This window comes from Arachis stenosperma, chromosome 3 (genome assembly GCF_014773155.1).
Source record: "Arachis stenosperma cultivar V10309 chromosome 3, arast.V10309.gnm1.PFL2, whole genome shotgun sequence".
Classification (NCBI taxonomy): Eukaryota; Viridiplantae; Streptophyta; class Magnoliopsida; order Fabales; family Fabaceae; genus Arachis; species Arachis stenosperma.
In genome coordinates this window covers 157,758,171-157,785,568 of record NC_080379.1, presented here as the reverse complement: position 1 = coordinate 157,785,568, position 27,398 = coordinate 157,758,171, and the positions used below count along the sequence as shown (strand labels likewise).

Genomic DNA, 27,398 nt, shown 5'->3' with positions numbered 1-27,398 from the left:
TTACATCAAATATATCTCTGATGGCTAATTTTTCAACAAGTTTAAGACCAATTTAACAACAATTTTATAAAAAAATCCTCAAGACAAGCAAATCGTCAAGCATAATTTTCATGCATTATTGTTAGATTGGTCTTAAATTTTTTAAAAATTTAGCCGTCAAAAATATATATGATGCAAATAAAAAATTTTTGAGACAAAATTAAAAAAAATAAAACTTAGAGATATTTTTAAAACTTTTACTAAACTTTAAAAACAAAAAATATACTTTACTCTTATATTAAATATTAGAATATACAATATATGCATACCAGATTAGATTTGACCAAAATCTTAATTAGATCCGTATTAAAAAAAAATCGAATCAGATAAGATATATACGTTTTTTTTATCTCTAGATGTTATTTGATTTGACTCTACAATTTACAAATCAAATTAGAATTGAATAAAAAGATACAAAGTATTTTATTTTTTTTAGGAAATTTTATTTTTTTTTTCATTTTTTTATGATTGTACTTTTTTTGGATAATTTTACTTCGATAGAAAAAAATATTAAAAAAATATTAAAATTTATTATTTTTATCTATTAATTAATTATTGTATCAATATTTAAAAATATAAATTAAAATATGTTATTAGAGTACAAAATTAAAAAAAAATTAAATTTATAACTAAAAATAATAGATAAAATTAATAAAGTTTTATAACTTTTTAATATTTTTTTATTAATTATTTAATAATTTTTAACTATTAATTTTTATATAAAAATTTGGTGGAAAAATTTCGAGAATAAAAGTAATAGAAAGAGTGGGACGGGGAGGTGGCAAGAGGGGTTGGGATTTGGGCATGGCGTCCAAATGGGGCCCAAAGAGAGAAGCCACGTGTCAAAGAAGAGAAGAGAGAGCACATGCACATGCTTATGCTTCTGCTTATAAATACCCTTCTCTTCCTCTTTGCTTTCTACCTTCAATCTCACTCATTAATCCAACACGTGCTTCTCTCTTTCAATCTTATCCATTCCCTTTGCTTCATCAATTACTAGCTAGTTACTACTTTCATGGACAACAACAAAAAGAAATCTTCTTCTTCCTCATCATCCTCTTCCACCACCAACTTTGACCATCTTTTTGGTCCCAAGGATCCCTCTACCATCTCATCTTCTTCCACAAGCATCTTTGGCTCTATTTTTCCCCCTCCTTCTTCCACTGTATGCATGCCTCTTAACATTTATTCTTCATTCTCCTCTTGCATGTTCCTTTTTTCCTTTTTTCTTTACTCAAATAATCTTAATATTACCATATTTAACACTTGTTCTCTCACATAACCTCTGGCTCTCTTAATAATTTTGGTCAATATTGTAATTATTCTACTATATACGGCATTTGACCAACCAATCATGAATTTTTATTAATTTTGCACCTCTCTACAGGTTATATATATATAATATTCAATTTCTAATTCAAAATCGTATTTAATAATAATCGTATTATATGTGAATATATATAAGTAACATATGACATGCACAAATTTAGGTTGGAGGAGGGAGAGATTCAAGGAAGCAGGAGGTGGGATTCAAAAATTATGGAGCACCAGGTTCGTTAGTATAAAATATATACTAGTTGAATTTATTTGACTTAGGTACTACTACGATCCCACATTTGAATAGTACAAACAATAATTGATAACATGTTGTCTACATAGAGGGAACATATTTAATTTGCTTTATAATATAAGTTTGAATGTTTAGGCGGTTTGAGTAACATAATAGTGGTTGGTTTGCAGGTAATTACGGTAAAGGTGAAAGCAGTTGTGGCAACAAGAATGAGACAGTGGAGCCCAGCAGCTACTACAGTTCATCAATCTACTATGGTGGTCAAGAAAATTATTCCCCAAAAACAACAACATCATCAACCAGGACCACTGAATCCCACCATGCTGTGAGTGCCTTAATCCCCATCCTTTACTTTATTTTCTGGTGGTCCATGCATCACACTTCACACATATTCTTATATTTTTTTATTTAATTGGCTACTATGGACCTGCACCTCACTCTATACCTTATCACCGTTACAACTTTGTTAACCCTCTCTGCCACCTCCCATATGCTACTTAACTTCATTTATCTACACTTAACTCAACTCATTCATTAATTGCACTTTGAGTTTCACTATATTTTAGATAAATTAAATTTGTGTTCTTTGTGCAGTTTAACAAAGATAAGAAAGATGATGATCCCGATGGTAACGACTCAAATAGCGCCTCAAGAGGAAACTGGTGGCAAGGTATATAGTATATACATATACATGCACTCTTCTCATACTGTTATTTAATTTATATACAATAATTAACCTAATTTTGATCATTATTACTTTTAATTTTCAGGTTCCCTTTATTATTGACACACTACTACACACTTAACTCCCCGGCCATGTTGCAGGGTGATGTGAACTCTGAAGAATTAACTATATATAAAGTGTATGATAAAATTAAATAAGAGATCAGATGCTAGCTAGTCCTGGTTAAGTAGTATATTAACAACATTATGGGTGTTTTTTTTTTAATTAATACCAAGCAGGTCGCTTCACATACATAACGTTAACTGCACATAAACTAAAGTAGTTAGCCCTTACTATCAAAATCAATAGTACTTAATTAGTACACATATAAATTATAGTTGCTCCCTGCTGCTCAGTTTGTTTTTGTAATTTTATTTTACATAAAAGGTTAGTTTCGTCTTTGTAGCTGACCTTCAGCTTTAGACTTTAGGTCTTGTATTGTTACAATCGTGTGATCTCCTTAGCTTGTTGCATGTACTTTCAGGTTTCTGGGTCTATATAATATAGTGTATCCTTTGTGGTTTACATAAATGTCCTTTGTTCTTCTCTCTCTATCCCTTCTGAAAATGACATGCATGTTTATATTGTAAGAAATTTGATAATATAAGACGCGCTGACAACAAAATAAACAACAGAGTGAGGATAGCAACAACAAAAGAATAAAAATAAAAAATAATAAATTATATATTGGATCAACCATCTCTCACAATAGGGATCTTTATAATTAAACTTTATGAATTCAAGAATCCCAAATTAGTGTCTCTTATCAACTTCTAAGAAAAAGATTGATAAAATACAACTATATATGAATGGTTTCTGAATAAGATATATATATACATTTTTTTGTAACACACAATATGGTTAGAGTCACGGATTGATCTACTTATATTGAAGTGGGGATAAGTATTTTCGCTACAATTTAAATTTTTTTTAAATAGTATATAATAATAATAATAATAATAATATTTATCTGTTATTATTAAATTATTAAATTTGATTTTATAATAATTTTTTATTTAATTTTTGAGATTTAATAATAAATTTAAAAATTTTATATTAAATATGTATTATAATAATAAATTTTTAAATTTAAATAAAATTAGTGGTTTTTTTTTAAATTCACTTAAAAAATATTATTTATTTATTAGTATTTTTTTTAAATTAATTTTAATTTTTTTTATAACAACTACACTAATTAAATAAATTTCTTTTAACTGTGAATATTATTAAAATTAGAGCTAATTATATAAAAAGTAGATTTTAAATGATTTTAAATAATGATCTAATAATATATATATATATATATATATATATATATATAAAAGAGACATTTTAATTATATTGTTAATAAAAAATTATTTAATTTTTTTTAAAATATAAAATATAGAAAATAAAATTTTAAATTATATATTATTATTTAAATTATTGTTTTAACTTTTTAATTTATAATTAAATATTCTGAAAATTAATTATATTTTATGATAAAATATAATTATATTAATAATTATATTACGTATGCATAAAAAATAATTATTTATACAAAATAAATTTTAAAATATAAAATATATATTAAAAATAAATTAAATAATATATATATACACACAAATTTATAATAAATAATTTAATAGTTAATTTTATATAAATATAATATTTTTATTATAAAAATTATCATGTTATATATATATTTTATTATTACTATCAAAATCTTTTGATTCTGTCACTGGTTAGAGTTTAATAAATAAACATTCACTGAAATTCACACCAGCCGACCAGCGACATACACAATTCTTACATATGTGAAATATTAACGTCCACAATTGATTACTCTTCGAAGTGTTACGCTAGAATAATGAGAAAAAAAAAAAAGCGAAATAAAAAGTGTACTAGACGATAGATCTTAATTATATAATTACTTGAAAGGCTAAGAAAGCCGAAAGCTATTTATTTATTACGTTATAGTTTATTACAATTGAACATACATGTGTGAGCTGCTATATATACATAGCGAGCTCAATTTATTATATATTAAAGATAGAAGAACAACTATTATTGTAACTTGAACTTGACCATATGGCATAACTTCAGGCGCCATACATAGCTCACACTCTTAGCCTTCAAGGTATGTGATCATATGCTGCAAAATGATCATGTGAAAAATTCAGTACGTATTAAAATTTACGGCCAATACAAATTAAAACTATAATTATATACTCTAAATCACTTGTTCCTTTACTATAACTTAAACTTCCACTTCAATATAATTAATCGGTATTTGAAAAGAAAAAGAAGACATCACATTGAATTCAAGAATAGTTAAATAAGTCCCACTAAATAACATGGTTTTGAGAAGAATTGACCGGTTTAATCAAATTAATTAATTAAAAATCGATTATGAGACTAATTCAGTTCATGATAAAAATTGATTATCAAGTTTAAAAACTGAAAATTTTGGACAAAAATTTTAATAAACGAATCAAATTAATTTTATTTTTTAGTGTTTAATTAATTTAAAATAAAAATATTTTATATATAAATATATTATTTTATTATAGTTAAATCTTTAAAATTTTAAATCTCTAATTTTACTGATACTTAATTCGAATTTTGTGATGTTGCTAAATAATATAACCAACTTTAATATAAAATTATGAACTAATTTTTTTCAGCTAATAATCAATTAATTATTTTTTAGGTTTTGAATTTTTCTTTTTTATGTTTAAACGTTTGTTTACTGACAGATTGTTAACTAAAAAAACACTGAAGGATCAGCGTGAATTTATTGTTTTTAATTGGCAATTTTTAGTCATAAATATGATTTTTTTTTTAGTTTAGTAATTCAGCAACGTATTTTTAATCCACAACGAAAAACAATAAATTCTATTGTTCTCTAGCATCAATATTAAAAAAAGTGGAGTGTTATGACAGCCAATTTTATGAATTGTAGCTATTAATTAATATTTTTAATGGTGTGAGATTTTATCTAATAATAAAAAATTATTCATTTTTTTTTTTACTGACTAAGTATTGATCAAATTTTAATAAAAGTGTTGGGTCTTAGATTTTCTCTTAAATGAAAAAATAAAAGAAGTAGATTTAATGACCTGCAGGGTTTAGGGGTTGTCATGATAGGCGTGGTGGCAGCGAGAGGGGATGGTCATGGCGACGTGTGGGTCGACACCGATTTTGGTGAAGGCGTCGGAACTGAAGACGGTAACGAGGCATTGGAAGGAGACGTTTTGAAGGTCCTGGCAACACTGCCTAGAGACGGGTGCGTACAAGTTTCTTGCTGGTTTCTCGCAGTGCCTGAGCTTATGAGTGAGTATCCTCTGTGTGCTGAACTTCCCGCACGGCCCGTATTGCTTCTCGCTTTCAAGCTCAGCCATTGTCACCCCTATCACCAAACTCAAAACCACCACCAACAATATTGACTTGTTCATTTTCGATAACTAATTAACTGATGTGTCTATGTATGTATGTATGTATGTGATGAATATGATACGATTGTGCTCAGTGTTAAGGACTATTTATAGCGACTGATTTGCTTCACTAATAACAATAACAGAAATGCTACTTGTCCTTCTCACTAAAGTCTAAAACAATGTTCCAAAAGCATATGGTTTTTGATTAGTTAGAACCCAGAAATTATGTAGTTATCTATTTTAAGATTTTTTGGAGCGATAAATTAAAAAAAAGTCTAAAAAACTAACTACATTATAAATCAATTAGGATAGTGGAGAATTATTTTTTGTTTATTTTATAACAAACTTAACTTTTAACTAATTTATGGAAAAGTCTAGGGGCCAGCAGTTTTGTTGAATTTTGGCCAACATGTAACCAGCAGAAAAATGTGAGCTATTGGATGAAATCTCACACTCACACCATCAAATTATCATTGATGGCTAATTGATGGCTAACAATCACAAAAATTGCTGGCCCTCTAGCATTGCTCCTAATTTATTAGAATTGCCTTCACCTCCTAATTAATTCTCTAGTAAAACTAATAAATTAAAGTGGAAATTCAGGTGCAGTTGACTTCACGTGAAGTTGATAATTCAGAACCGTTAGATGATTTGACTGATTTGACAAAATTTTCAGCTAACGACTTTCAGTTATCAATTTAACATGAAGTCGACTGCACCTGAATTTTCACTGTAAATTAAAAATTAAATGCATGCCACCCATTAGAATGTTATTAAAATATATAGCGTGGAATTTCTTCACTTAGGAACGACCTATTATTTTAGGTAGTAAATATATTTTTTATTTTTAAATTAATGCATGCTAATTTATTTTTATCTTTTTATATTAAAAATATTGATCTCTTAATTTTTTTTATTATGAAAAAAATGCTTCATGATGAAAATAAAAACAAATATTATGAATTTTTGTATATTTATGCAAATTATATTATTACTTTACATGCATATTTTTTAATAAAATAATTGACAACAAAAATAATTATTAAATAGGTTATGATGATAGAATAATTAATTTTTTTTATAATAATATAATCAATTTTTTATGAAAACTACTAAATGTAAATTTTTATACAATGTCAATTAACTAATTTTTTGTTAAAAAAAGGAAACACAATAATTAACTAAGCTAACATACTTAAATCTTCATTGCACATTTAAAATTATAAAAAAATAATACATTTAAAATGTGAAATTTATATAATTAAGTTGTCCAAATTTGATTATAATAAATGTTTAATTTAAAAATTTTAATGTATGCTTTTAAATACATATTTTTTATTTTTTATTTTTTATTTTTTATTTTTTGGTTATGTACCAAAATATTTAATCGTAAATATCAACGGATGCTTTCTATTGGCGAATGAATAATATAATAACATATACTGTATGCATGCAGATGCATGTCTTCAGTTTTGGTCTTTAATACGATTATAGATAAGTCAAATCTAAATTCTCAATCTCTTGATTTTATGTACTAAATAAGGTGGTAATAGATAGAGTAGAATAAAATTTATATCTAATTTTTTAATCGTATTCATAAGTTGAGATTTTTATATAAATTCAATTTTATTATATTTGTGAGTAGAGAATATCTTAACTCTAATTCTATCTATTTTTAATTTATAAATTATAAAAAATATGTAATATTATTGTATAACTTGATGATAATTTAAAATAAAACTGATTTTTATATAAAAAATATATTAAATTAATAGTTAATTTTTTTTTAGTAACTAAATTTTTGTATTTAGCGAAAAATTTTTGGTTCAATATCTATTTAAAATAAATAATTATATATATAGAGAGAGAGTGCGACATGTTGCCGCCCTAGTGGTAAACATATAATTTGGTATCATCCAGACTTCAAAGGGAGCAGCTAGCTAATATACTACTTTGTCGTACATCACAAAACTAAGATCTTATCTTAGTTACAAACCTATGTGAACTGTACTTTGACAAGTAGTATTGCTCGATGGCTTTTAATTTCTCGAGGTTCAAATTCAAAAACAAAACGCAAAACTAATGGCAATGCAAATTTTGTTTGACTATTTTGAAGTGGTACAATGTACCAACTTTAAACTTGGGGCATGATGTAAGAAATAATCTAATCGATACAAACAGAATATATACTAAACAGGTAGAGTATAATTCTGGTTCTTAAAATTTTTTAAAATTTTTAAAAAATTAATATTTATTATTTAAAATAAATTTTAATTTTATTCCTAATGTTAAGTTTTTAATAGTTAGTCAATTCAATTTTTTTTATACTTTTACGGCTGAACTATAATGAAAATTAAAGCAACCATGCAGACTGACAAAACAATGTCTGAAAGCTTGTGGTTTAATTTAGAATCAAATCATGAAATCAATATGTATATATTTTTGTTTACTATAAGGAGACAATGCAATAACAAAAAAGATAAAATCAAAAGCAAATCAAATAAAGTGGGCTAATATAAGCCCACACTAGTTGCTACTTCGTACTTACTACCAAGAAATCCAATTGCTTGGAGTTTTTAGACTTTCGATACCCTCGTTACTCTTATTAAATCCGAATCAATTACTGTGGCTATAAACCAAAAAAATAATCCATGTTTAAGTTAAAACTTAAAACCATTAAGAATGATTACTGCTATTGTGATAAGTATGAAGGGATGGATGTCCATTTAATATATTGTGATTTTCTTCACAATATTGGACGGCCAATTTTCTCAAAATTGAAGGAATCAATCTTCAAGACAAATGCAAATAAATGTACTTTGAAAAGTAAAGCTTAATATGTGTATAAATAAAGGTTAAATCTCATTAGGTAACACACAGTTACACAACAATAAGAATATTGAATATTCTTTACTCTCTCTTATACTATTCTCTTTCTTATATTCTTTACTATAATATTATTAAATATATCTATTAATATAGTAATTCTAGTGAACATTACTACTAGAGCTATCTAATTATATTTCCATACATTATATTTTTTACCTCTTATTTATTTATTTATTTAGTTATTTTACAACATGTTATCAGCACGATGCTCTAACGAAATTTTATGAAGACTTTAGGTAACAAATTTTCATTATGTCAAAACTCTTTCATTTTGAATTTAATGCTCTTAATATATCTGAAAATAATTATTTATCATGGATACTAGATGCTAAAATCCATCTTGATTCAATGGATCTTGGAGATACCATTAAGGTTGAAAATAATACATCCCAGAAGGATATAGCCAAAGCCATAATTTTCCTTCATCCTCATCTTGACATATGATTGAAAAATGAATATCCAACATTAAAAGATCATGCAGATCTGTGGAAAGACCTTGAAAAATGTATAATCATGAAAAGACGGTGATACTTCCTCAAGCCCGATATGTTAGAGAAAATTTTCTCGACCTTCCATGCTTCGAATGTGCTCCTGCAGCAGTAATATCGAGAAAAAGAATTTAAAAATATTCTGAGTTAATTTCTTGCCTTTTTGTTGCTGAACGCAACAATGAGTTACTTTTGAGAAATCATGAAGCGCGCCCAACTGGCGCCGCCCCATTTTCTGAAGCAAATGCGACAAATTATAACCCCAGAATAGGTAAATGGCAAGATTTTGATAACAAAAAAAATTATGGAAGGAAAATAAATTATGTTCACAAGAAAAGATCTCACCAGAAGTGGGATAAAGAAAGAAACAATGGGCAAAGTAAATCAATTGAGGATAATGCTTCCGTTGTGGTGGAAAGGGCCATAGGTCACGTACCTGTCGTACACCTAGTTGATCTTTATCAAGCATCTTTGAAAAGGGATGACAAAGGAAAAGAAACAAATTTTGTTTCAAATAATGAAAATTTCACCACTCATTATGATGTATCTAATTTCTTTATGGATTCTGAAAAATTTTTTGGCTATTTGATCAATGATGGAATAGTTTGATATATGTATGTGTTTGTTAAGTATTCATGTGAATAATTTTGCTGTGCATGTACTTCTACTCATTTTATTATTATTATTATTATTATTATTATTATTATTATTATTATTATTATTATTATTATTATTATTATTATTATTTGTCTTTGAAAAAAATGGCAACGACATATTCTGAAGATAGTGCAAGTTCGCACACTATTCTTAAAAGTGATATATATTTTACCCATCTTGTGCCAAAAGAAGAATATGTTAATACTATTATTGGTGATAGAAGGCTCCGGAGAGCTATAATTTTGTTTTCCGGAGGAACAAAATTTATAATAAAAAAATGTACTATTATCTACCAAGTCTTTGAGAAACTTATTGAGTTTCAAAGATATTTGCCGAAATGGATATCATATTGAAACAATGAATGAGAGAAATCATGAGTATTTATGTATCACAACTCATGATTTAAATAAAAATGTTATATTAGAAAAGTTGTCCTCACTTTCATTTGATTTATATTATACCAAGATTAGTGCAATTGAATCACATGCCACTGTAAACTAGAAGTTTACTAGCTCAAATGAATTCATAACTTGGCACGACCGATTGGGTCATCCGGGAACAACCATGATGAGGAGAATTATTAAAAACTTCCATGGACATTCACTAAAGAACCAGAAGATTCTTAAAACTAGTGAATTTTGTTGTGCTGCATGTTCTCAAGGGAAGTTAATTTTAAGGCAATCACCAGTAAAGATTGGATTTGAGTCCTCGAAATTCCTAGAAAGGATTCATGGTGATATATATGGACTTATTCATCCACTATGTAGATCTTTTAGATATTTTATGGTCCTGATAAACGCATTTTCGAGATGGTCACATGTGTGCTTATTGTCCTCTCGCAACCTGGCGTTTGCGAGATTACTGGCTCAAATTATTCGATTAAAATCACAATTTCCAGAAAATTCAATCAAAGCAATTCATCTTGATAATGCTGGTGAATTTACTTCCCAAGCTTTTGATGCTTATTGTATGGCTAATGGAATAAGTATTGAACATCCAGTAGCTTATGTTCACACACAAAATGGGTTAGCAGAATCACTTATTAAGCGTCTCCAATTAATTGCTAGACCCTTACTTATGAGAACAAATCTCCCAACCTCGGTTTGGGGGCATGCTATTTTACATGCCGCAGCACTTATTCGTTTAAGGCCAACGAGTTACCATCAGTTTGTAAATTCCAGTTAAATTAGTAGATAATTAGTCATTAAATTAGTTTTTAATAAGGAGGATTAAAAATGTGAATATTATATTAAATTAGGGTAGAGCTCATCAAAATGGGAATTTTGACACTAATTTCGAAAAAAACGGTCTAAAATTAGACCGAAAAGACCGAACTGGTTGAACCAGACCCAAACCGGACTGTCGATCCAACTGGACTAGCCCTTTTAAGTGAACCCAAGCCCTTCGTCCCCTTCATTCCAACAAAAACGAAGTTTTTAGCTTCCAGGGGAGGGAAAAACAAAAACTTTACCGAAACCCTTACGTTACTTTCCAAATCCCATAACTTCTCCGTCCGAGCTCCGATTGCCGCACCGTTTGCGGCCACGTGTCTACCGCGTCGAGCTCTACATTTCTACCAGAACAATTTTACTAGTAACTTGTTTAATCACTCTCAGTCCACTTTCCCCCCAATTTTCAAATTTTTAATGGGAAGGTTGAATTTCTTTGATTTCTAATGTTTTAGGATCCAATCAGCTTGTGGAAAACATTCATTCTTGCTTATGTGAAGCTTGGATAAGGTGAGAATATGATAATTCTATTTTATTTTCATTAAATTTGAGCTTTGAGTATTAAATTGGATATATATGTGTTATGAATGTGTATTAGGTTGTGAATAAATAATTGGAATTTGAAATTGTGAATACTGGAACTTGGAGAAAGCAGATTAGTTGAGTTTTGAGGGGCTGCCTTGGTTTTGAATAAATAGTTTTGGTCGTTACGTGGAAATCGGCCAAGGTATGGTTTAGGTTTCTTGCATTTAATATATAATGTTCTGTGAAAACTTAGGCTAGATGACCATAGGATAAGTTGGAATGCAGGTGTATGTTTAATGTTTAGTAATTTGTCGATGAATATATTTGGTTGAAGTTTATTGGATAATTAGTTATTAATTTTGGATTGTGAATTGGATTGTGAATGTTATTGAGTTAAAAAATTAACTAAATTAATTAGTGATGACAAACATTATTTTTGGGCAAAATAAATAATTAGTGTTGATTGATTATATTTATTTTTTACTAATTGTTTATTGGTGCAGGCCAAAATTTCAATAGCCCAAATGGAATAAAAAGCAATTAGCAAGGATGATTGGGCTGAAAGAAAAATCAGAAGCCCAAGAAAAGCAAAAGATAGAAGCCAAAGAAATCAGATGGGTCAAATGGGTTACATGAACCAAACCGATCCAAGCCCGTATCCATCTGGTGGACGAAATTGTGATCAACAATATTGGCTCTTTGGTATGTGCACAAAAACATTAACTCAGCACTTTCTTTCCACAATCTCGTTCAACTAACCAGCAAGTGTACTGGGTCGTCCAAGTAATAAACCTTACGTGAGTAAGGGTCGATCCCACAGAGATTGTTGGTATGAAGCAAGCTATGGTCACCTTGTAAATCTCAGTTAGGCAGATTAAATGGTTATAGGTTTCGAAAATAAATAATAAATAGAAAATAAAATAAGATAGAAATACTTATGTAAATCAATAGTGGGAATTTCAGATAGGTGTATGGAGATGCTGTGTTCCTCTTGAAACTCAACTTCACTACTCACTCTTCCTTCAATCCTTCTTACTCCTTTCCATGGCAAGCTGTATGTAGGGCATCACCGTTGTCAATGGCTACATCCCATCCTCTCAGTGAAAACGTTCCTATGCTCTATCACAGCACGGCTAATCATCTGTCGGTTCTCAATAAGGTTGGAATAGAATCCCTTGATTCTTTTGCGCTTGTCATCACGCCCAGCCTTCAGGAGTTTGAAGCTCGTCACAGTCATTCAATCCCAGAATCCTACTCGGAATACCATAGACAAGGTTTAGACTTTCCGGATCCTCATGAATGCCGCCATCTATCTAGCTTATACCACGAAGATTCTGTTGGGGAATCTAAGAGATATGCGCCCGACCTAAAGTAGAACGGAAGTGGTTGTCAATCACGCGCGTTCATAGGTGAGAATGATGATGAGTGTCACGGATCATCACATTCATCAAGTTGAAGTGCAACGCATATCTTGGAATAAGAATAAAAGAGAATTGAATAAAAAGTAATAGTAATTGTATTGAAACTTGAGGTACAGCAGAGCTCCACACCCTTAATCTATGGTGTGTAGAAACTCCACTGTTGAAAATACATAAGTGAAAGGTTCAGGCATGACCGAAAGGCCAGCCCCCAAAACGTGATCACAGGATTCAAAATACAATCCAGGATCAAAACCAAGATGATAATATGATAGTAAAGAGTTCTATTTATAATAAACTAGCTACTAGGGTTTACATGAGTAAGTAATTGATGCATAAATCCACTTCCGGGGCCCACTTGGTGTATGCTTGGGTTGAGCTTGATCTATCCACGAGCTGAGGCTTTTCTTGGAGTTGAACTCCAAGTTATAACGTATTTTGGGCGTTCAACTCCGGATCATGACGTGTTTCTGGCGTTTAACTCCAGACAGCAGCATGTACTTGGCGTTCAACGCCAAGTTACGTCATCAATTTCCGAATAAAGTATGGACTATTATATATTTCTGGAAAGCTCTGGATGTCTACTTTCCAACGCCATTGAGATCGCGCCATTTGGAGTTCTGTAGCTCCAGAAAATCCATTTTGAGTGCAGGGAGGTCAGATTCCAACAGCATCAGCAGTCCTTTTGTCAGCCTTTTTCAGAGTTTTGCTCAAGTCCCTCAATTTCAGCCAGAAATTACCTGAAATCACAGAAAAACACACAAACTCATAGTAAAGTCCAGAAATGTGAATTTAACATAAAAAATAATGAAAACATCCCTAAAAGTAACTAGATCATACTAAAAACTACCTAAAAATAATGCCAAAAAGCGTATAAATTATCCGCTCATCACAACACCAAACTTAAATTGTTGCTTGTCCCCAAGCAACTGAAAATCAAATAGGATAAAAAGAAGAGAATATACTATAAATTCCAGAATATCAATGAATATTAATTCTAATTAGATGAGCGGGACTTGTAGCTTTTTGCTTCTGAACAGTTTTGGCATCTCACTTTTTTCCCTTGAAGTTTAGAATGATTGGCTTCTCTAGAAACTTAGAATTTTGGATAGTGTTATTGACTTTCCTAGTTAAGCATGTTGATTCTTGAACACAGCTACTAATGAGTCTTGGCCGTGGCCCTAAGCATTTTGTTTTCCAGTATTACCACCGGATACATAAATGCCACAGACACATAACTGGGTGAACCTTTTCAGATTGTGACTCAGCTTTGCTAGAGTCCCTAGTTAGAGGTGTCCAGAGCTCTTAAGCACACTCTTTTTGCTTTGGATCACGACTTTAACCACTCAGTCTCAAGCTTTTCACTTGGACCTTCATGACACAAGCACATGGTTAGGGACAGCTTGATTTAGCCGCTTAGGCCTGGATTTTATTTCCTTGGGCCCTCCTATCCATTGATGCTCAAAGCCTTGGATCCTTTTTACCCTTGCCTTTTGGTTTTTAGGGCTATTGGCTTTTTCTGCTTACTTTTTCTTTTTCTTTCTATTTTTTTTCGCCACTTTTTTTTTAGCAAGCTTTTGCTTTTTCACTGCTTTTTCTTGCTTCAAGAATCAATTTTCATGATTTTTTCAGATCATCAATAACATTTCTCTTTGTTCATCATTCTTTCAAGAGCCAACAGTTTTAACATTCATAAACAACAAGATCAAAAGACATATGCATTGTTCAAGCATTCATTCAGAAAACAAAAAGTATTGTCACCACATCAATATAATTAAATTAAATTCAAGGATAAATTCGAAATTCATGTACTTCTTGTTCTTTTGAATTAAAACATTTTTCATTTAAGAGAGGTGAAGGATTAATGGAATTTATTCATAGCTTTAAGACATAGTTACTAACTACTAATGATCATGTAATAAAGACACAAACATTAGATAGACATGAAGCATAAAAACCGAAAAAGCAGAGAAAATAAGAACAAGGAATGAGTCCACCTTAGTGAGGGTGGCGCCTTCTTAAAGAACCAATAGTGCTCTTTGAGCTCCTCTATGTCTCTTCATTGCTTCAACAAGAGTGCCTTTTTCTTTATTCCTGCTCATATGAAAGAGAAGAGAAAAAGAAAAGGAAGAGGAATCTTCTATGTCACAGTATAGAGATTCCTTTATGTTAGTAGAAAAAGAAAGGGGATAAGGAAAGGAGAATGGTTCGGATTTTTAGATGAAGAGAAGTGAAGAGAAGTGTTAGTAAATAATTAATTAAATAAAATAAGAAAAGAGAGGGAGAATTTTCGAAAATAATTTTGAAAAAGGGGTTAGTAATTTTTGAAAATTAAAGATAAGATAAGATTAAAATTAAAATTTAAAACAAAAAGAATTTTTGAAAAAAAAGATGAGATATTTTCAAAAATTAGAGAGGGATAGGTAGTTAGGTGGTTTTGAAAAAGATAAGAAACAAACAAAAGGTTAATTAGTTAGTTGAAAAAGATTTGAAAATCAAATTTGAAAAGATAAGAGGATAAGAAGTTAGATAAGATATTTTAAAATCAAATTTTGAAAAAGATAAAATTTTTTTATTTTTTTGAAAAAGATAAGATAAGAGATAAAAAAGATTTAATTTAAAAATTTGAAATTATTTACTTCACTAACAAGAAACTACAAGATAAGATTCTAGAACTTAAAGATTGAACCTTTCTAAGCAAGAAAGTAACAAACTTCAAATTTTTGAATCAATCACATTAATTGTTAGTGTAATTTCGAAAATATGATATAAAGATAAGAAAAAGATTTTGAAAATATTTTGAAAAAGATTTTTGGAATTTTTCGAAAATAATAAAAAAATGAAAAAGATATGATTTTTAAAAGATAAGATTTTTAAAATTAAAAATTTGACTTGACTTGTGAGAAACAACTAATTTTAAAAATTTTTGACCAAGTCAATCCAAAATTTCGAAAATTTGGAGGGAAATAAGGAAAAGATAATTTTTTGATTTTTGAATTTTTAAGGATGAGAGAGAAAAACATAAAAATGACCCAAAACATGAAAATTTTGGATCAAAACACATGATGCATGCAAGAACACTATGAATGTCAAGATGAACACCAAGAACACTTTGAAGATCATGATGAACATCAAGAACATAATTTTGAAAAATTTTTTATGCAAAGAAAACATGCAAGACACCAAACTTAGAAATCTTTAATGCATGAACTCTAACAAACGAAAAATGCATATGAAAAACAACAAACAACACAAAACAAGAAATCATCAAGATCAAACAAGAGGATTTACCAAGAACATCTTGAAGATCATGAAGAACACTATGAATGCATGAATTTTCGAAAAATGCATGAAAAAAATTTTTTAAAGCATGCAATTGACACCAAATTTAAAAATTGACTCAAGACTCAAACAAGAAACACAAAATATTTTTTATTTTTATGATTTTATGAATTTTTTTGTATTCTTATTATTTTTTTTCAAAAAACATTATTAGAAAAACGAAAAAAAATTTTGAAAAATTTTTTTGAAAACTTTTTGAAAAGAAAATTACCTAATCTGAGCAACAAGATGAACCGTCAGTTGTCCATACTCGAACAATCCCCGGCAACGGCGCCAAAAACTTGGTGGACGAAATTGTGATCAACAATATTGGCTCTTTGGTATGTGCACAAAAACATTAACTCAGCACTTTCTTTCCACAATCTCGTTCAACTAACCAGCAAGTGTACTGGGTCGTCCAAGTAATAAACCTTACGTGAGTAAGGGTCGATCCCACAGAGATTGTTGGTATGAAGCAAGCTATGGTCACCTTGTAAATCTCAGTTAGGCAGATTAAATGGTTATAGGTTTCGAAAATAAATAATAAATAGAAAATAAAATAAGATAGAAATACTTATGTAAATCAATAGTGGGAATTTCAGATAGGTGTATGGAGATGCTGTGTTCCTCTTGAAACTCTACTTCACTACTCACTCTTCCTTCAATCCTTCTTACTCCTTTCCATGGCAAGCTGTATGTAGGGCATCACCGTTGTCAATGGCTACATCTCATCCTCTCAGTGAAAACGTTCCTATGCTCTGTCACAGCACGGCTAATCATCTGTCGGTTCTCAATCAGGTTGGAATAGAATCCCTTGATTCTTTTGCGCTTGTCATCACGCCCAGCCTTCAGGAGTTTGAAGCTCGTCACAGTCATTCAATCCCAGAATCCTACTCGGAATACCATAGACAAGGTTTAGACTTTCCGGATCCTCATGAATGCCGCCATCTATCTAGCTTATACCACGAAGATTCTGTTGGGGAATCTAAGAGATATGCGCCCGGCCTAAAGTAGAACGGAAGTGGTTGTCAATCACGCGCGTTCATAGGTGAGAATGATGATGAGTGTCACGGATCATCACATTTATCAAGTTGAAGTGCAACGCATATCTTGGAATAAGAATAAAAGAGAATTGAATAAAAAGTAATAGTAATTGTATTGAAACTTGAGGTACAGCAGAGCTCCACACCCTTAATCTATGGTGTGTAGAAACTCCACTGTTGAAAATACATAAGTGAAAGGTTCAGGCATGGCCGAAAGGCCAGCCCCCAAAACGTGATCACAGGATTCAAAATACAATCCAGGATCAAAACCAAGATGATAATATGATAGTAAAGAGTTCTATTTATAATAAACTAGCTACTAGGGTTTACATGAGTAAGTAATTGATGCATAAATCCACTTCCGGGGCCCACTTGGTGTATGCTTGGGTTGAGCTTGATCTATCCACGAGCTGAGGCTTTTCTTGGAGTTGAACTCCAAGTTATAACGTGTTTTGGGCGTTCAACTCCGGATCATGACGTGTTTCTGGCGTTTAACTCCAGACAGCAGCATGTACTTGGCGTTCAACGCCAAGTTACATCGTCAATTTCCGAATAAAGTATGAACTATTATATATTTCTGGAAAGCTCTGGATGTCTACTTTCCAACGCCATTGAGATCGCGCCATTTGGAGTTCTGTAGCTCCAGAAAATCCATTTTGAGTGCAGGGAGGTCAGATTCCAACAGCATCAGTAGTCCTTTTGTCAGCCTTTTTCAGAGTTTTGCTCAAGTCCCTCAATTTCAGCCAGAAATTACCTGAAATCACAGAAAAACACACAAACTCATAGTAAAGTCCAGAAATGTGAATTTAACATAAAAACTAATGAAAACATCCCTAAAAATAACTAGATCATACTAAAAAACACCTAAAAACAATGCCAAAAAGCGTATAAATTATCCGCTCATCACCATCCCACAAAGCTTCTCTTGTAAGATTGAATTCTTCACTCCTCCAAAATGTGCAACGTATCTCTTCTCTCTGACCAAGTCAAATCAGCTTCAGAAAAGTAAGAAAGAGAACGAGAGTGAAAGAGCTTCTTCACCAAGCAAATCACCAAAGAAGCAAGAAAGAGCAACTAAGCTTGAAAGGCAAAAGTCATCTCAACAAATCCAAACCAAATCAAGCTTATGTTATAGGTAAATCTTTTCCTCATACATGCAACTCGATCTCATCTCTTCTTCCCAACTCTCTGCTCTATCCGAAAATGGCATTCAAGGGAAAGTTATTCTCTGCCCTATTCTGTTTCACATCTATGGTCACAAGTGATACTTGGGGACCAAGTAGATTTTCAATGGCTAAGATAAAATTGACCATGAGAAGATTTCTATGGTTACTGCTTTATAGCTTTCGGTCAAGATGAGAAAGTCAGAGGGAAAGTTTCTACTCTGGAGATTAAGGTGAAAAAGTGAAGCTATGGGTTGGTGAAGCTCAAGGCTCAAGGTGTTGACCTTGGAAGAAGAACCCAGCAACATGCAAGGAGATAAAAGAAAATTTTCTGTTCATTCAAAGGCAAGGAGAGAAAACCAGAGTTTGTGAGTTGTGTTCTGAAAAGTTCCTCTACTTGGATAATGCTCTCTTTCAAAGAAGCATTCGGCCAACACTGAAGAACTGTATCTGAGGTTTGTAAATCTGGTTTTGCACATAGCAAAGAGGTTGCTGATGAAGTCAATCTCCTTCATGTTTTACTGATTGTAATGTACTTTTCCAAGTTTATCTTTCTGTAATTTCTTGTGAGAAAAGGCATTGTGAGAAAGCTCAAGTAAAAGCCATGAGTGGAAAAAGGCTGAGTGATACACTTGAGAGAAAAGCCTAGAGTTATTTTTCTGATTTCTTTAGGTATGTCTATGTCTTGTATCTTGTACCTGTAAGGTATCCCTTTCTTAGTTGGGTTAGCACTAAGAGTGAATAGTTAGGTATTAGCATAGCCAATGTCAAGTTAGGTTAGAACTTGAGTGTGAAAGGATTGGGTCAATCCTGTGTTATTGGTGTATGTAATACTGTTAACTATAGTGAAATTCTTCCATAGTTGTGGAGGAGACTGGATGTAGGTTGCATAACACAAGGCAACCGAACCAGGATACTTGCTGGTGTTAGCTTTTCTCTTCTCTGCTGTGTTCTGTTTTCTAATAATCATGAGACAAAAATAAATTGTCTCATAAATTTCTGCTGCTGAGTTCTAACAGAATCAAAATTACAAATCTATTTTAAAAGGGTAATAACAATAACTTAAAAGGAAGGCATAGATTCAATCCCCTTCTCTAAGCCTACCACAACCTTCAATTGGTATCAAGAGCTGAGGTCTCAAGAATTAAGCTTAACTGCTTGGAGCAAAGATCCAATGGCAAACAACTTGGGCACAACCACAATTGTTTACACCCTCACTGAAGGCCAGTCAAACAACCGGCCACCTTTCTTCAACGGGAAGAACTATTCCTACTGGAAAGAAAGGATAAGGATCTTCATCCAATCCATTGACTACAACATATGGAAGATCGTTGTAAGCGGTCCAAAGATCCCAACAAAAACAAGTGCTGATGGAGTGGTGACTCCAAAAGAAGAAGCTGAATGGAATGAAGATGATAAGAAGAAGATAGAGCTGAATGCTAAAGCAATCAACCTTCTTCACTGTGCTATCAGCTTTGAAGAGTACCGGAAGGTATCTAGATGCAAGACAGCCAAAGAAATCTGGAAAAAACTCCAGGTTACACACGAAGGCACCAAACAAGTAAAAGAAACGAGGATTGATATGCTGCGAAAAGAGTACGAGATGTTTAGCATGAAGGATGGAGAAAGCATTGATGAAGCGTTTGAGAGATTCTCAATCATAATCAACAACCTTGATGCTATGGGTACAAACTATGCAGAACAAACCTTGGTGAGAAAACTCCTTAAAAGCCTCACAAAAGAGTGGGAAAACACAGCCACTGTTCTAACTGAGAGTAACAACATAAGTCCCATAACCTATGATGAGCTGAGAGGAAAACTCATTGCCTATGAAGCCACACACACAAACACAGACTCAAAGAAAAAGGGAATAGCCCTCAAGTCACAAATAGAACCAAAAGAGAGTGAGTCTAGTGATGGTATTTCAGATGACGAGCTTTTGTTTTTTTCTAGAAGATTTAGAAGGATAATGAAGAGCAAGGGTAAATACATGGGTTCAAGTTTAAAGGAGCACAAGATAGACTTGATCAAGGTGACGTGTCATCATTGCAAGGAGGCTGGACACTTCAAGTCAAACTGTCCAAAGCTCAAAAAGGAGGACAAAGGAAAGAAGGAAAGGAAGAGAGTACTCATGGCAGCTTGGGAGGATCTTGAGAATGACTCAAATGAAGATGAAGAATCTGAAGGAGATGACAAAGACTGCTTCATGGCTGGAAACAACAATCTTGATGAGGTAAACTATTATGATTTGACCATTGAGGACTTGCATGCTATTATTGATGATCTCACTTTAAACACATCAAAACTGCTTGATAAATACAATGAATGCAGATCTGAAAGAGATGTGTTAAGAGCTGAAAATAATTTTTTAAAAGAAAAAGTGAAGGAAACTGAATGTGCAATGGACATCATTGAAGAAAACAGATTTCTAAAATCTGAACTTGAAAAATTAAAAGGAAAGCACATTGTGGATCCTTCTCATGAGTTAATTGCTGAAAATGAAAGATTAAATGATAAGATTAAAAGGCTGAATGGTGACTTAGCAAAATTTGCTCAAGGTTCCAAAAACTTGGACAAATTACTTGCAAGTCAAAGACCATTGTTTGAAAAATCTAGTTTAGGCTACATAGCCAAAAAAGATGCAGTTTCTAATACTTCCTCTATAAAATTTGTGACTTCTTCATCAAATACCAAATCCATACCAAGCAAATCAGGTATCGGATATGTTTCAACTTGTGAAGAAAAATTTGATGAAGCAAACACAAGTGAAACTGAGCCTTCACCAAGAACTGGTCCGAGTCCAAACCGGCCAGGTTTAGGTTACATTTCAAAAAATGAGGATGCTTTCAAGAAACCAATATTTTACAACAAAACCTCATTTTCGAAAGGTAAAAATATTCAAAAAAATTCTGGTGAAAATATTTTTGCAAAGAGGAATAATTATAACAAAAATCAGTTTGTCAAAAGAAATGCATCTCCTCCAAAAACTAGAAAATTCCAACCATTTAATCATTTCAAGCGATATAACTCACCTCAATTTCAGCGGCACACATCAGAAATCATTGTGTTAATTGCAAGAAATTTGGTCACTCATATGCACAATGCTTCATTAAAAAAAGAGTTGTTGGAAACAAAGTTTACAATATTGTTTGTGATTTCAATGCACTTGGGCAACCAAGATGGATTAACTTCAAAGGACCCAAATTAATTTGGATACCTAAGGCTACTTGAAACTCATCATGCAGATTTGCCTAGCATCCAAGAACAAAAAGGACATGTGGTACATGGATAGTGGATGTTCAAGGCACATGACTGGAAGGTCAACCTATTTCATCAAACTAAATAAGTATGATGGAGGTTTTGTGACCTTTGGAGATGATGGTAAAGGTAAAATCATTGCTGTTGGAAAAGTAGGTAATGAGCAATCTACTTTCATTGATGATGTGCTTTTGGTATGTGGTTTAAAGCACAATCTTTTGAGTATAAGTCAGCTGTGTGATTTAGGATATTTAGTTGTTTTCAAAAGGCTTGAATGCTGTGTTGTTAATGAAAAGACAAATGAAGTGATGTTTGTTGCCAAGCGTTTCAATAATATGTATGGACTTAATCTTGATGAACTAAAGGATCAAAATGTAGCTTGTCTTCACTCTAAAGAATCTGAAAAGTGGTTATGGCACAAGAGATTGGGCCATGCAAGTATGTTTCAAATAAACAAACTTGTAAAGAAAGAATTAGTAAGAGGTCTCCCTTTGATAAAGTTTGACAAAGACATCACTTGTGATGCTTGCCAAATGGGAAAACAAACAAAAAGTTCTTTTAAACCAAAGGAAGACATCTCTACTAAAAGACCACTTGAGTTGCTACACATTGATTTATTGGTCCAACAAGAACTCAAAGCCTAGGTGGTAAACATTATGGTTTAGTAATTGTGGATGACTATACTAGGTTTGGTTGGGTTTTATTTCTTGCACACAAAAATGAAGCCTTTTCGGCCTTTGAACCTTTTTGCAAGAAAATTCAAAATGAAAAGGATTTGAAAATCTCTTCTATAAGAAGTGATCATGGAACTGAATTTGAAAATAATTTGTTTGAATCCTTTTGTGAGGAATTTGGAATATCTCACAACTTCTCTTGTCCAAGAACACCACAACAAAATGGTGTTGTGGAAAGAAGAAATAGAAGCATACAAGAGATGACAAGAGCTATGCTTTGTGAGAGTAATGTTTCAAAATTCCTTTGGGCTGAAGCGGTTAACACAGCTTGCCACATTTTAAATAGAACAATCATAAGGAAATTTTTGAAGAAAACCCCTTATGAAATTTGGAAAGGCTACCCACCAAACTTAGATTACTTGCACATCTTTGGATGCAAATGTTTTGTTTTAAATAACAAAGAAAACTTGGGAAAATTTGATCCAAAGGCTTATGAGTGTTTATTTGTAGGATATTCCACAACTAGTAAAGCGTATAGGGTTTAACATCAAGATACTAGAATTATTGAAGAGTCCATACATGTTACATTTTGTGATACTAACTTGGTACAAAGCATTTTGGAAGATTGTGATGCAGAAAATCAAGATCAAAAGGAGGATGAAGCTGCTCAAAATCATGGAAAAGAAAATTCTGGACAAGCTGAACCAGAAACAGCAAATGCTGAAAATTCAAGAGACAATTCCATTTTGTCTCATGAATCTGAAGGAAATCCTGCAGCCAACAGCGCCCAGAATTCCTTGGTGACTGAATCTGCCTTCAAGTCCACCAGACCTCGTGAGTGGAGATTCTTGAAGAATTATCCTGAGGAATTTGTCATTGGGGACGTCTCTCATGGAGTGCAAACAAGGTCTTCCACTAGAAAGGCAAATGAAGGAACAAACATTACCCTTCTTTCTCAAATAGAGCCTCAAAACGTCAAGGAAGCACTTAGTGACCTTTCTTGGGTTAAAGCTATGGAGGATGAGCTTCTTAAGTTTGAAAAGAACCAAGTATGGACCTTGGTTCCAAGGCCAAGTGGAAAGAAAGTGAGCGGCACCAAGTGGACATTTCGGAACAAGTTGGGAGAAGATGGTAGCATTGCAAGAAACAAGGCAAGACTAGTGGCACAAGGATATGACCAAGAAGAAGGAATAGACTTTGATGAATCCTTTGCCCCTGTTGCCCGAATGGAAGCCATAAGACTTCTCTTAGCTTATGCTGCATATTGTGGTTTTAAATTATACCAAATGGATGTGAAATGTGAATTCTTGAATGGAGTGATAGATAGAGAAGTGTATGTGGAGCAGCCTCCTGGTTTTGAAAATAAAGAGCATTTTGATCATGTTTTTAAACTATCTAAAGCTCTCTATGGTTTAAAACAAGCTCCTAGAGCTTGGTTTGAGAGACTTAGCTCTTTTCTTTTGAAAAATGGTTTTCAAAGAGGCACCACTGACACAACTCTATTCATCAAGAACTCTAATGATTCTTTTATTCTAGTCCAAATATATGTTGATGACATTATTTTTGGATCAGCCAATGAATCCCTTTGTTCTGAATTTGGAAAACTCATGACAAGCGAATTTGACATGAGTATGATGGGTGAACTTAATTTTTTCCTTGGGCTGTAAATTAAACAAACTGAAAATGGTATTTTCATTCATCAAGAAAAGTATGTCAAGGAATTAGTTAAGAAATTTGGTATGGAAAATGCCAAACACATGGGAACTCCCATGCATCCTAGTTCTAAATTAGATAAGGGAGAAACTGAGAAAGATGTTGATGAGACTAGGTATAGAGGGATGATTGGTTCTCTTATGTACCTAACTTCCTCTAGACCCGATATTGTGCAAAGTGTTGGATTGTGTTCTAGGTTCCAATCCAAACCTAAAGAGTCACATCTTTCTGCAGTTAAAAGGATCATTAGATATGTTCATGGCACATCTAATTTTGGTCTTTGGTATCCTAAGATTGATGATTTTTCTGCAGTTGGTTATTGTAATGCAGATTTTGCTGGTGATAGAGTCGATAGAAGGAGCACTTCTGGTTTATGTTGCTTCCTTGGAAAGTCCTTAAATGTTTGGTCAAGTAAGAAGCAACCAACAGTGGCCTTATCCACTGTAGAGACTGAGTATATAGCTGCTTCTTCTTGTTGTTCTCAGCTTTTATGGTTAAAAACACAGCTTGCTGATTACAAATTAAAGGCTGAAAATATTTCCTTGATGTGTGATAATATGATTGCCATTAATATTTCTAAAAATCCAATTTTGCACTCAAGGACAAAGCATATTGAAGTGAAATTTTACTCAATAAGAGAACATGTCCAAAAGGGGGATATTAGTATTCAATTTGTTAAATCTGAGGAGCAATTAGCAGACATTTTTACAAAACTACTAGCTGAGGACAGATTTTGCATGCTTAGGACTAGTCTTGGTATTTTAAGCTATGATTCATTGTTTGAGCTTTGTTGATGTGTTAGTTAAGTTTTGGTCCTACAGGGTCGGATGCGACAATTTTGGGCAAATGAAGAACCTTCTCTCTAAATTACTTTCTCTGGCCTTATTGCACGTGCTGAATCATCTAGGCCTATCTTAAATTTCAGATTCTATGTGGTCCATACATGTTTCATTAAAATGAACCACCTCTGGGCCCAAATGAGTGTTACATCAAACACGTGTTTCATTTTATTTTAATTTGTTCTTAAAAAAATCATATTTAAAATTACTCTTTGTTTTAAATTTTTTATATGTTTAAATCACTTTTTTGTGTTGTCTAGTCTTTTTAGTTGATTTACCGAATCTGAAAAAGAATTTTTTTTTGAAAATTTGAAATTTCTGGACTGTAATCATTTTGTTAACATCAGAAAGCCAGTGCACCCACCTTTGGTCAAAGAGTCTTATGCTTACTTGACATATCATGAAGGCACTATTCACTCATATATAAAAGGTCAAGATATAGTTTTAAATAATGAAACAATCAGTGACTCATTGAGGTATACTGATGTTGGGCCTTGTACTTATGCTTCTGTTAAGTGGGATGAAGGAGTTGGTGTTTCCTTCAATGATGTCTTGGCTCATATGTGTGAACATGTTTTCTTGATTGATGGCATTACACCCACTCACAAAGTCCTAGGATATGAACGTGCTCAGTTGCACCGAATGGTCAATGATAGCACGAAATTGTGATCACTACTTTTCACAACTCAAATAATCCCTAGTAATGGCCCCAAAAACTTGGTGCTCAATACCATGGTATAAACACAACTTCGCACAACTAACCAGCAAGTGCACTGGGTCGTCCAAGTAATAAACCTTACGCGAGTAAGGGTCGATCCCACGGAGATTGTTGGTATGAAGCAAGCTATGGTCACCTTGTAAATCTCAGTCAGGCAGACTCAAATGGGTATGGATGATATATGAATAAAACATAAAGATAAAGATAGAGATACTTATGCAATTCATTGGTGAGAACTTCAGATAAGCGAATGGAGATGCTTTGTCCCTTCCGTCTCTCTGCTTTCCTACTGTCTTCATCCAATCCTTCTTACTCCTTTCCACGGCAAGCTGTATGCAAGGGTTTCACCGTTGTCAGTGGCTACCTCCCATCCTCTCAGTGAAAATGTTCAACGCACCATGTCACGGCACGGCTATCCATCTGTCGGTTCTCAATCAGGCCGGAATAGAATCCAGTGATTCTTTTGCGTCTGTCACTAACGCCCCGCCTTCAGGAGTTTGAAGCTCGTCACAGTCATTCAATCATTGAATCCTACTCAAAATACCACAGACAAGGTTTAGACCTTCCGGATTCTCTTGAATGCAGTCATCAATTCTAGCTTATACCACGAAGATTCCGGTTAAGGAAATCCAAGAGATATCCTCCCAATCTAAGGTAGAACGGAGGTGATTGACGGTCACACGTTCATAGGTGAGAATGATGATGAATGTCACGGATCATCACATTCATCAAGTTGAAGAACAAGTGATATCTTGGAACAAGAACAAGTGGATTTGAATAGAAGAACAATAGTAATTGCATTAATACTCGAGGTACAGCAGAGCTCCACACCTTAATCTATGGTGTGTAGAAACTCCACCGTTGAAAATACATAAGAACAAGGTCTAGGCATGGCCGTGAGGCCAGCCTCCCAATGATCTAAGAACTAGATGTCCAAAGATGATCTAGAGATCTAAATTGATCAAAAGATGTAAATACCATAGCAAAAGGTCCTATTTATAGAGAACTAGTAGCTTAAGAATTACAAAGGTGAGTAAATGACATAAAAATCCACTTCCGGGCCCACTTGGTGTGTGCTTGGGCTGAGCATTGAAGCATTTTCGTGTAGAGACTCTTCTTGGAGTTAAACGCCAGCTTTTATGCCAGTTTGGGCGTTTAACTCCCACTTTGGTGCCAGTTCCGGCGTTTAACGCTGGGAATTCTGAGGGTGACTTTGAACGCCGGTTTGGACCATCAAATCTTGGGCAAAGTATGGACTATCATATATTGCTGGAAAGCCCAGGATGTCTACTTTCCAACGCCATTGAGAGCGCGCCAATTGGGCTTCTGTAGCTCCAGAAAATTCACTTCGAGTGCAGGGAGGTCAGAATCCAACAGCATCTGCAGTCCTTTTCAGTCTCTGAATCAGATTTTTGCTCAGGTCCCTCAATTTCAGCCAGAAAATACCTGAAATCACAGAAAAATACACAAACTCATAGTAAAGTCCAGAAAAGTGAATTTTAACTAAAAACTAATAAAAATATACTAAAAACTAACTAAATCATACTAAAAACATACTAAAAACAATGCCAAAAAGCGTACAAATTATCCGCTCATCACAACACCAAACTTAAATTGTTGCTTGTCCCCAAGCAACTGGAAATCAAATAAGATAAAAAGAAGATAATATACTATAGACTCCAAATTATCAATGAAACTTAGCTCCAAATTA

At 32.6% G+C, this 27,398-nt stretch overlaps 1 protein-coding gene and 1 long non-coding RNA gene across 2 annotated transcripts; one reads left to right on the top strand and one right to left on the bottom strand.

Moving 5' to 3' along the window:
* Window positions 1-979: 979 nt before the first annotated feature.
* Window positions 980-2,845, top strand: LOC130970394 (uncharacterized). The gene is made up of 5 exons (XM_057896470.1): window positions 980-1,204; window positions 1,530-1,590; window positions 1,780-1,934; window positions 2,204-2,279; window positions 2,380-2,845. The coding sequence occupies exons 1-5, from the start codon at window positions 1,055-1,057 to the stop codon at window positions 2,394-2,396; spliced, it is 459 nt and encodes a 152-aa protein (XP_057752453.1). The 5' UTR covers window positions 980-1,054; the 3' UTR covers window positions 2,397-2,845.
* A 1,389-nt stretch (window positions 2,846-4,234) lies between these two features.
* Window positions 4,235-5,811, bottom strand: LOC130965256 (uncharacterized). The gene is made up of 2 exons (XR_009081196.1): window positions 5,435-5,811; window positions 4,235-4,467 (listed from the first exon to the last, which is right to left on the bottom strand). It is a non-coding gene; the product is annotated as an uncharacterized LOC130965256 (long non-coding RNA).
* Window positions 5,812-27,398: the final 21,587 nt, after the last annotated feature.

What these genes read in the sequence shown, in the direction of transcription:
- LOC130970394 (XM_057896470.1), top strand. Translation starts at nt 1,055, where the DNA reads ATGGACAACAACAAAAAGAAATCTTCTTCTTCCTCATCATCCTCTTCC. An exon ending in TTCCCCCTCCTTCTTCCACT is followed by an intron (nt 1,205 to 1,529) that starts GTATGCATGCCT and finishes GCACAAATTTAG; the next exon opens with GTTGGAGGAGGGAGAGATTC. An exon ending in CCACTGAATCCCACCATGCT is followed by an intron (nt 1,935 to 2,203) that starts GTGAGTGCCTTA and finishes TTCTTTGTGCAG; the next exon opens with TTTAACAAAGATAAGAAAGA.